This window comes from Meleagris gallopavo, chromosome 30 (assembly GCF_000146605.3).
Source record: "Meleagris gallopavo isolate NT-WF06-2002-E0010 breed Aviagen turkey brand Nicholas breeding stock chromosome 30, Turkey_5.1, whole genome shotgun sequence".
Lineage (NCBI taxonomy): Eukaryota > Metazoa > Chordata > Aves > Galliformes > Phasianidae > Meleagris > Meleagris gallopavo.
The window spans coordinates 2301950-2313149 of NC_015040.2; the positions used below are offsets into that span (position 1 = coordinate 2301950).

At 61.1% G+C, this 11200-nt stretch overlaps 1 protein-coding gene across 1 annotated transcript; it reads left to right on the top strand.

The window, feature by feature from the left end:
• Positions 1–6305: 6305 nt before the first annotated feature.
• Positions 6306–11198, top strand: ARID3A (AT-rich interaction domain 3A; the record flags this gene model as incomplete). The annotated part of the gene is made up of 7 exons (XM_010724973.1): positions 6306–6488; positions 7953–8280; positions 9632–9815; positions 9912–10159; positions 10552–10848; positions 10932–11021; positions 11131–11198. Coding segments are annotated over exons 1-7 (1398 nt in total), but the record flags the coding sequence as incomplete, so codon positions are not given.
• Positions 11199–11200: the final 2 nt, after the last annotated feature.

Consider the following 11200-nt stretch of genomic DNA (forward strand, 5'->3'; position numbering starts at 1 on the left):
TTGGGTGGGGGGCGGCCGCTCCCCGTGTGCTCGGCCCTGATAAGGCACCTGCCTGCATGGCTGCCGTGCCGGGAGCCGTGGGCGCAGCCCCTGACCCCCTCGGTGACCCTCACTATAAGTCCCTTAATCTCTCCACGCCTGGGTCTCTTGTCTGTAAAGTGGAGCTGATGATAATCCTGCCTTTGTCGTGGCTGCTCCTGGGCAGGGACTCTGCTCGCCGGGGTGGAGGGGGCCCTGCTGGTACCTGTGCTCTGCAGGATGCTACGGGGAGTGGGACGGGAGGCTTGGCCTCCTGCCTCGGTTCCCGTCTGAGCATCGCGCCCATCTGCAGCGCAGCGTTGGCCCTGGAAACGTTTCGGTGAGGTTCTGCCGTGCGCCTCAGCAGATGGGCAGCGATGGTTTGCGGGGCTGACACCCACAGCCGGCTGCTATCAGGGCCATCCGCAGCCAATGGGCCTCCCCCGAAGGGCTGGGGGTGGCACAGCCTGACCAGGACCAGCCCCCCCATGGGGGCAGCCCGCTGTGCAGCGCCCGCCGGGAGGGAGAGGCACGAGGCCTCGCATTTCAGGAACAGATTTGCAATTACACAAATCCCCAACCCTACCGGGGCTGAGAGTGGAAACCCTGGGTGACTCATCTGCTTTGGCTTACAATGATCTCCTTTCTAAGACGATCATTTACATATGGTGGAATTTAAACCCCAGCTTGCCTACAACGGCTAATTCAGCCACACTCCTGCCCCTTCTCACCTCTGCCCATGCAGGTGCTGGAGCTGCACGCCCTGCCCATGCACCATGCCCATGCACCATGCCTATGCACCATGCCTGCACACCCAAGCCAGGCGTGCATGCAGCCAGCAGTGCCCCCCCATACAGTCCCAGCTCCGCGGTGGGTTCCCCCATAGAGCCACTCACTCCTGGTGCCGGGGTGTTGCTGCCTTGGACACGCTTTCTCAATACTTACTGACTGCACTGAATTAATATTTGCACAGGGTCAGGTGTGATAGAGAGCATGTGTCAAGGGCATGCACAAACACATACGTGGCGAAGGGCTGCAGGAGCCGCTGGTGGAAGCTGACTTCCAAATGACCTTTCCTGGGCGGCAGCTTTTGGCTGGAAGGAGAGGAACTGCCCCAAAACAGCATGCTGCCGGGGCTGTCCCCCATCATGGGGTGGCTGTGGCAGCCGGGTTGCTCTGGCGTGGGGAAGAGAGGGGCTCCCTGGTGACCTTTCAGCAGCCCACACTGCACTGTGCCATTTGCATTCCAGCCGTGAACTCTGTGCACTTTTATTGGAGCCGGAGCCCTGCGAGCTGCCACCGGTGCTCAGTCCAAAATAGTCGTTTAAAATGCAATTGCAGCAGAATTCACTTCCTCCTTTGTTAAAAAAAAAAAAAAGAGGGAAACAAGCAACCACCCAACTGTCCCCACGGTGCTAGAGCTGGATCTGAACCCTGCCGTGGTGAAACCACAGTGGCACCGAGTGGCACCGAGCCCTCAGCCAGCAGTCCCTGCATGGCACAGCACGGTGCTCCAGGCCTGGGGTGGCTCAGACCCTTGGGGAGGGTCATGCAGTGCAGGCAGGGACCTGGACGGGCTGTTCCTTCTGCTCTCTTTCCCCTCCCTGCCGCTTAAGCTGACAGAACCGGCTGAGCCGTTCGCATCTCAGATGGGTGCTGGGCGCCTTTCCGCCGCCGCCAGCCCCGGTGACTTGGTGGTGCTTGGCACAGAAGGGGGGCAGGATCAGCCCCTCTACATGTGGGGCGGGTGGCTGACACGGGGCAGACAATGGGGGGTCAGGGAGGTTAAACGGCGACTAATTCGCTCTTTCAGTGTCTCCCTCTGCGTCGTGGTGACACCCGTATTGTTGGCGCTGACACCGGCCCGCGTCCTCCAGCTGGCGGTGATGGGATGTGTCCCCGTGCAGTGCCCTGTGGCAGGGACAGCAGTGCAGGGGCAGCAGCACATGAAGGGGCTGGGACCCCCACCCCAGTAGCAGACCAGGCTAGGAAGGGCAGGAGATGCTGGACGTCTGAGCTGGGGACTGTGTGATGGGCTCCTGCTCATCCCTGCCCCGTGTCCTGGGGAGATGGCTTTGGTGTGCCGCTGCAGGAGGGCTTCAGCACGCAGCCATAGCTGGGCTTGGGCTGGATGCCTCGAGGCACAGCAGAGGGGATGTGGTCATAGCAGTGCTCGGGGATTTTACTGCTGGTGGCATCAGGAGGGGTTTGCAGCTTTTCTGAGGAATCAGAAGCAGATTTTCCCACGTGATGTGGGAGCGACGACGTCGCCAAGGGTGCCCCTGGGATCTGCCACCCTCTGGGTCCCTCTGGGTCCCTCAGCCCTCGGCTCAAGGGAATGGCAGGACAGGCACCTGCGGCGGGGCCCCGTGCCCCCACTCCGGGAGGCGGCCGATCCGTGGAGGGGACAATGCTGGGAACCAGAGGGAACAATAGAGCCAACGGGAAGCGCAGCACCGACGACCCTGTAAACCTCTCCCGGCAAACGTACCCAGGCTCCCCCTCCGGAAAGGGGCCCTCCCTGGGCTGCCCCGGGGATGGGGAGCGCCCGTGCCCCCCCGCACCCCAAGCACTGAGCTCAGGCAGCAGGAATCCAGCCGGGCCAGTCAGCGCAGCCGCCCGCAGTGCCGCCGGTGAGGCTGCCCCGGCCCCGTGCAGACCCCCACCCATGGGGAGCTCTGCTTCTCTGCTGCTTCCAGGCTCCGTTGGACCCTGCTTTTGGGGAGGGGGTTGAGCCAAGGCGCGGTGCATCCCCTCAGGATCCTGAGGAGTCGGGAGCGCTTGCATAGGGCAGGGATGAGGACAGCCCTGTGGTGGGAGGTGACCCCGTCCCTAAGCCGAGCACTTTATCTGCCCACAGGATCGGGGATGTTCACCCTTCCTGCTGCTCGAGGGATGGGTGGAAAGGAGCTGGCCGCGCTCATCACGCGGTCAGCCGATACGAACCTGATACCTCAGCACAGCTGCTGGGCGGGCAGCAGCCCCTTCCGCAGTCCCCCCGGCAGCTGAACACCCTTGGGGCTGGGAGGGTCCCCCCGGGTATGCCTGTATCATGCCTATGGACCCCGAGATGTGCAAACTGCACTGCGGGCACCGGGTGCCCCAAAGCAGCAGCACAGCTTTACGGGAAACCATGTTGGAGCAGCGTCATCTGAAACAATTTATTTCGGGACTCGTCACCAGAACTCTAGTTTTTACTAATGACTTTCTTTTTCTAAAGAATTCCACTTCACCACCCCCCACCAGCTCTGTGCCCCGAAACCAGGCACCGATGTGAGCAGCTCAGGGCCGATGGTGTGCAGTATGACAGAGGCAGCACTCGAGAGCACAGGGGGATGCCAAGGGATGGGTGGGGGTCCTCACATGCAGCCCAGTTAGGAGCTGCAGGGAAAGCCCTCTCCAAGTGTATACTCTCCATGTAGCACCTCCTGGAAGCTGAGCTGCCCCCTGCTTTCCCCCTCTGCTGTCAGCTGCAAAGGTGCTGCAGCCCCGGAGGGAAGGAGAAGGGCAGAGCAAAGCCTTCGGTCACGCCAGCCATGCTGAAACACATCACAGCGTGCTCAGCTCTGCTGTTGCTGCACAGAGCAGGCTGGTGGCCTCTGGGTTTCCCTCTGTTCCCAGAAAGCTCCTGCATCGTGCTTTATTTGTGTGGGTTGTTGTTTATTTTTCTCCCTAAACAGCAGTCCTGACCGCTTTATTCCCCATAGCGCTCGGCCCAATGCTGGTGGGGATTTCAGGGCACCTGGGGGGGGGGTTTCCCCCACCAGCATGCAGCCTGCACGTCACAATGGGCTGGGAAGAGAAAGGAGGAAAGCGGTGAATGTGGAACCTGCCTGGTGGTGGGAAAAAAGGCCATGGAAATGATTCCCTGGGGCTTGAAAACCCAGAACCGCAGTGCTGTGGCGTTTGCAGCTCGGGTCCCAGCACTGTGGCAGAGCGAGCCTGGTGAGATCGGCACAGATCCCGCAGGGGCCACACTGCAGGAGCCTCATTACCAGCAGCCTCGTTAACAGCCGCCTCCCGGCTTTAATTGCCATGGGTGCTCACAGTGAGGCCTCCCAATGCGTTCGTTATCTTGGCACAGCCCGGCGCTTCCCGTGCCGCTGCTGCCGCTCTCTGGCATTCCTGGCACTGCCGAGAGGCTGCTTTCCATGAGCCACTTGGAAGCCAGCGGGTCAGGATTTTCATATAATCTGGTTTGAAGGGCTGATCTGGCCATCCACACCATGTCAGGATCCCGCGGGCTGAAGCTCAGCACTCCTCCTGCCCAGGAAACAGCAAACAGCCACATGGCACCACGATGCGCCCAGAGCGCGGTGACGGTGATGGAGACACCAGGCACCACTCATGGGCTGGAGGAGCTGCAGCGTGGGCACCTTCATCCCCGGTGTCCTGGGGGTGGCTCCGCTCTAAGAGGATATCGTGGGGGCAGCTGTGTGACAGATTAAGCCATTTCCACCTCCCTAATGATGAGATGTAAATCTATCGGCTCAGAGTGGCCCCGGCTCGCAGCGCACCATGCTGGCACACACTGCACCGCGGCACCTGCTGCTCTCAGTCCGGCCGGTGCACGGTTTCACACGTTGCTGAAATGAGAATGAGTTTCAGTTCCTCCTGGTTTATTTTAGCTCCTATCGCTGTGTGCCGAAAGGAGGGGATGGGTGCGTGTGGTCAGAGGTGTCCGGGGCAAAATGAGATGTTGTCAATGCAAGGAAATCCTGCGAGGGGCCAAGGAATGGTCTGACTAGCTGATCCTGGAGCTCTTTTCCTTAAAGGCTCTGTGATTCTATGGCTCCATGTCTCTGCCTGTGCTCCGTGGTGCCCCCTGCTTCCTCCCAGCGCTGTGCTGGGAGCACTGAGGCTCAGGGCAGCGTGGCCAGGGCTGTGCACAGACGGTGCTGAGCATCCCGCATGGCTTCACACCAGCATTTGGGTGAGCACAGACCGGCAGCACCCGCCTCACTGCAGGACTTTGGCACGGGATCGCCAGCACTCAGCCCTGTCAGCACTTTCCCCGCCGGGAACCCACGGATCAAAGGTGCTTGTAACGATCGGTGCACACGGCCGGGCAGCCCTCCCTGCTCCACTAATCCCCTGCAGCTGAGCAGATGCACGTTTTCCTCAGCTGATGGTTAATTTTCTTTCATCCTCTTAAATGCGGATGTCCAACGTTTCCTTTGGGATTGAAACCCCAACCCAGGTGGCACCTGGCCAGGGTGGGGAGGGCTCCCATGCGAGCCACCAGCACCTTGCTGGAGCTCCTGGGCTGCTCCTGGCAGTGCTCATCTCTTCCCAAAGCCAAGCATGGATTTGGTGCATCCCAATGCAGCCCAGCAGCCTGGGGAGAGACCCCAGGAAACTTTATTTAAGAGCTGCCCTTATAAAAATTGAATGAGATGATGCTTTAATAAATGGCTAATCAATGGTTAGAGCTCTGCAGGTTAATAGGCTGCATGTGACCCTCATGCTGGGCGCTGCTCTGGGACAGCTGTGCTGTGTGCTGGGTTTGGACACTGCCCCATGGGCACCAAGCACTCGATGTGGCCCCTTCCCAGCACTTTTGTTCCTTTGCATTTCCTTTTTTCCTCCCCCGCTCCAGCAGAGCTGAGCAGCAGGGCAATGTTTTCCCAGCCTCCCCCTCTGCCTCCCTGGATTTGTGTTTAATCAGCTGGCTCTGCTGAGAAAGCCTTGGCCGCCTCCGTCCCACCTCCTCTGTTCCTTTGTCTGAGATACGGAGGGCGCACGCTGGCAGTGGGGCTCTGTGCTCTGCAGCTTTGGGTCCCCACAGGCTCAGGGTCCCTCAGTACTGGGGCATGGATGTGATGGGAAAGCAGCTGCCAGCAGCACCCAGAGTTTTGCACCACTCCCAAACCTCACACAGCTTCAACCTCCCCTCATTTCCACGGGAAAGGCAAAACGAGGGGCAGTGCCATGCCCTGAGCTCAGCACAGCGTTCCCAGCACCCAGCACCCTCAGATCCAGCCACGGGCACAGCTCTTGTCCTCTTGTCCCTGTTATCAGGGCGCAGGGGGCACCGGCTCACCCCATGCACGGATCCATGGGCTCGAGGTGCTCAGCAGCAGCACCGGGGAAGCCCTTCCTCCTCCCTCCGTCTGCGTGCGGCTTTCTGAGCGCTCGAGGAAACGGGGCAGGCTGGCTTGGCGCAGGCCCAGCATCCTTCAGCTGATCGGGAGCAGCCTCTGCCCAACGCCACGCCGGCCGCATCCTGAGCATCGCCCGGTGCTGCCTTAGGGCTCCTGGGGGCTGCAAAAGGGTCAGCGGTAACGATGGCTCCTGACCTCTCCTGGGCTGTTTGCTCAGGGGCTGGCCGAGCTTTTGCAAGGTTTCCAGGGGAACTGCAGGTTTATGGCTTTCCTGTAGTGCCCTTCCCTGTTATCGGCTCGGCCCCATTGATCCCTTTGATCGGCGTCGGCGGAGGAGGAATTCGGCCCCACGGGGACCCTCCCGGGGTGGGGATTTAGGGGGAAAGGGGGGTCATCCTTGTCCCTGCCCGGTGACACCAGGTCCGTGCATGCCAGTATTGGTTACCCAGTTAACCTCACGGTGCGTGCTTGCAGCCTGACACACTCATATTTATAGCCCCCTCCCCACAGCCCGCAGTTGTTCAAAATTGTCCTTGAGAAAAGCAGGCTGGAGGGTGAGGGGAAGGGGGGCTGGAGGTGCAGCATCCACCCCCACACAGCCATACCCGTTGTCCCCCCCCCAGCCCCATTCCTCTCTCATGGCACAGGGCTGCGGTGCGGCGTCGGAGCGAGGCGTGCGTGCGGAGGGCGTGATTTGCTCGGCAGATCTGCTGCCATAAATCAGGGCAGGAATGTGTCGGGCTGTCAAACAAAGGGTGGGGTCCCAAGACAAAAGCTGGCCCCAGCAGGAACGGGGTGCTTCAGGAGCGTCTGTGCACAGATCTTCCTGTCCTGGCTCATAAAAACATTTCCCAGTTGCAGACGCTCAGTGGGCGCAGGGTGCAATGAACCACACCGGCCCCATCGGTCTCAGGTTTGCTCCAAGAGCCATTCCTGGGAAATGCTTTCACAGGAGCACAGGCTGCCAGCATGCCAGGGGATAGCCGCTCCCAGCACCAACCTCCTATGGCAGATTTGCTGCTTGTTGAAATGGGAGCGAGCTCTGGAGGTGCTGGAACCAGTAGGGCATGGGGCGGCTCCGGGTTCCTCGTCCCGGTGTAACCCCATCCCATGGGTCCCAAGCACTCTCCTCACCGCCATCCTTTTTGGGGCTGGACCCCTGGGTGCTCCCTGAGCACACTGAAGCAGTTGCACACGAGCTCACACCACGGCATGCACCCCACGCACAGCTCACTGCAGCCCAGCACGGGCTCCCTGGGGCACTGCAGGTGTGGAGGAGGGATCACAGCAAAGCATTGCTCCACTCTGTGCCAAGAGCGTGCTGGATTGCTAAAAATAACCAGGATCCCTGTTCTGCTGGGAGGATCCCAGGGCTGATTGCAGTCGCTCAGCCTCCGGGCCAGGCTGGGGGCAGCGCCGTGGTTTCGGGGCCGGGACCTCAGCACGACAAACGCCTGCGCTCGCTCTTGTCTTGGCTGTGGCACGGCTTCATGCATGGCTGCCTTGTATCATTTTGCACCTGGCTCCCACCGAGTGGAGTTTTCTGGGAATTGATGCACCCGCTGCGGGGCTGCCCTCCCGTCTGCCACCTGGGAGCTGCCTGCCAGAGCCTTGGCATGGTGACAAGGATGGGTCATGGCAGGGAAGGCAGCACTGCTCCCTGTGGGGCTGTCCTGCTTTGCCCTGGTCCCCATTACCCCAACGGCTCTGCAGCCGCAGTGCAGAGCAGAGCGTACCTGCCCTGAGCTGCAGGGACTTTGGAACCCAACAGCTCCATGCAATGGATCCCTGCAATGCCTGGGGGGGGGAATGCTGCGTGGCACCCCATAGAGATCTCTGATTGCCCCTTGGGAACTGCCCCAGCCCTTGGGTGGGCTTTGGGTCAGTGCGCTGCTGGGAGCAGGGTCAGGGGGCTGGGTGCCCGCTCTCAGTGCTGCTGGGCACAGCTGCCCTCACTCTGCTGCACAGTGTGAGCACAGACCCCATCCGCTGCTTGTGGGATCAGGGGGGATCCCTGGGGGAAGGTTTGGGGAGACACTGGGCTGCCTGGTGAGGTGTGTGCACTGTTCTCCTCTTGTTGCACAGCTGTACGAGTTGGATGGTGACCCCCGGAGGAAGGAGTTCCTGGACGACCTCTTCAGCTTCATGCAGAAGCGAGGTGAGCCCCCCCCTGCCCACCCCCACCCCGCTCTGTCCATGGGTTTTATTTTCTCTTGTGTCATTGTAACCCAAGGTTAATGCTCCGGCCAGACTGGTAGTTAATTTTTAACCTCGTTGCAAACCGGGGTCAAACCTGCTCTGCTGGAATCCGCGCCATGAGCTCGGCGCAGTGATTCCTGCCCCAGTGCTGGCCCCACGGGGCTGATTTCATCGGGTCTGTCCCCTTCAGGGTGGCTTTGCCCTCAGCCTCCCCCTGTGCTGCCCCATCCCCAGGTTATGGTGAGTCCAGAGCAGCCCCAATCCAAAGCCCAGCTCTGTTCTCAGGGCCAACGGGGCACCCACATCACCGGCAGTGTCTGGAAAATGTTGACCCGTGGTATTCGAAAGGAGAATGTCAAATATCTGTGTATATGAGCGTAACACGCACAGCTCCGTGCTGCAGGGGAGGTCTGGGTGTTGCTGTGACTCCTGCTTCATCCTGCTGCAGTTTTTGACCTGATGTAAAGCTGCCTCCTGCTTGCTGTCCGGCACACAGCTCTGCCCCAGGGTGGTACGAGGGCAGCAGCTGGGCACACAGCCCCTGCTGGTTGTACCAGTGCAGCTCAACCCTGCTCCAAAACAGCACTCTGCTCCCATTGGGGCAGCTGCAGGGCTGTGTGCGGTGGGACACTGCTGGGGGGTGTCCTGGGAGGGGGCAGGAGGGCTCTGGTGCTGCCCATGGAATGGAGAGAGGAGCTCAGCGTGGTGCTGCGTGTGGCCACATCAGCTGCTGCCACCTCCCGGCACCGGGCTGGGGAGAAGCACTGCAAGGACCCACGGTGCAGTGCTGGGGCTGCTCAGCACTGCTGGAGCTGGCGTCCAGCACTGGAAATGCTGTTGTGTGAATGCATCCAGCCTTCTGTCTAAAAAGGCATTTGGGGAAGCACGTGTGTGTGTGTGTGTGTGTGTGTGCACCTTCCAGCACCCCCAGGTTCAGCTCTGCCCCACAGGGTGCTCCATCAGCCCCTTCCAGCCCAGGTCTGGGTGATTCCTGTTGATCCCCGCAGCTCCAGCTGTGTTCCCTTCTTGCTGGGACTGGGGGGCCCCAATTGCACGCAGCCTGAGCACAGCACGACCCTCACCCCGTGGCTGCTGTTATAAATATCTGCTGTTGCTGGGTGCAGCTGCCTCTGCCTGCAAACCACGGCCGGCCCCTTCTGAGTTTCTTTTTCCTCCATGGTGCTGAGCAAGATGAAGTGGGGGTGCTCACAGAAGGAAGTAGAGTGGTAGGGGAAGGGAGAGGCAGCAGCAGGACCCCCCTTGTCCTCTGCCTACCTGCACACCCCCTGCCCACTCTCTGCCCTCCCCAGGGACCCCCGTGAACCGGATCCCCATCATGGCCAAGCAGGTGCTGGACCTGTACATGCTCTACATGCTGGTGACGGAGAAGGGAGGCCTGGTGGAGGTCATCAACAAGAAGCTGTGGCGAGAGATCACCAAGGGGCTCAACCTGCCCACCTCCATCACCAGCGCGGCCTTCACGCTCCGCACCCAGTGAGCACCGGGGGGGCACGGGGAGGGGGAGGGGGGAAGATTTGGGGACACGGGTTGGGATGGGGCCATGCTGTGCCTCACTGCATCGTTCCACAGGTACATGAAGTACCTGTACCCCTATGAATGTGAGAAGCGGGGCCTGAGCAACCCCAACGAGCTGCAGGCGGCCATTGACAGCAACCGAAGGGAGGGCCGTCGGCAGGGATTTGGCAGCTCGCTCTTCACCTACTCACCTGGTGGCACCCATGGGCTCCTCTCCTCACCCAAGCTGCCGGTGCCAGCCCTGGGGTTGGCCTCGGCCACCAACGGCGGTGCCATCGCTCCCGTCCAGAAGATCAAGAAAGGTAACAGATGGCACTTCTCCATCCCCTCCCTGAGCAAGTTGGGTTCCCCTGGGGGCCTGGGGCTTTTGGAGACCACTGCGTTGAGTTATAGAGTGATTGGGTTGGAAGGGAACGTGATGGTCACCCAGCTCTGACCCCTGCATGGGCTGGGTGCTGGGTGCTGTAGGCTTTCTGAGCTGCGGGCATGTACTACCAGCTCATGTCCAGCTTTTCATCCACCAGCATCCCCAAGACCTCAGGGCTGCTCTGTGTCCATTTACCCCCCGTCTGTGTTGGTTTGGGGCTGCAATCACCCTATCCCGCTCCAACAGGGGAGAGCCTCAGGCAGCAGCTCCTGGTGGCGGGATCTGGGGCAGTGTAGCTGGGGCGCTGACCCACTCTCTGCCCCACAGAGGAGGACGCACCCATCCCCATCTCCATGCCCAGCCGGCTGCCGGTGTCACTGGCCGGACACCCGGTGGTGGCAGCTCAAGCTGCAGCCGTGCAGGTGGCAGCAGCAGCCCAGGCCGTGGCACTGGAGCAGCTGCGGGAGAAGCTGGAATCAGGGGAACCCCCGGAGAAGAAGATGGCACTGGTGACAGACGAGCAGCAGCGGCTGATGCAGCGTGCCCTGCAGCAGAACCTCCTGGCCATGACAGCACAGCTGCCCATGAGCATCCGCATCAACAGCCAGGGCACACGCTCACCAGGTGGGTGCCACTGTGTGGGGTTCAGGGTGGGATCGGGGCTCGGGGACCTCAGAGGGGTCCTTCACCTCCTCTGTCCCCCGCAGAGAACCGCCAGGACACCTCCAGCAGCACGGCCAACAACGGCACCAACAGCATCAGCATGTCGGTTGAGATCAACGGTATCGTCTACACAGGTAGGGCACGGCTCTGTGCTTTTGCCACGGTCCCAGCGTGGCATCACTCCCATTTTCACCTACAGAGGGGTGCCGGGTGCTCCCCCGCCCAACGCTGCTCTCCCCCCAGGTGTGCTGTTCGCCCAGACGCCCGGCCCTTCTTCCTCCTCCTCCTCCTCCTCCTCCTCCTACAGCAAAGG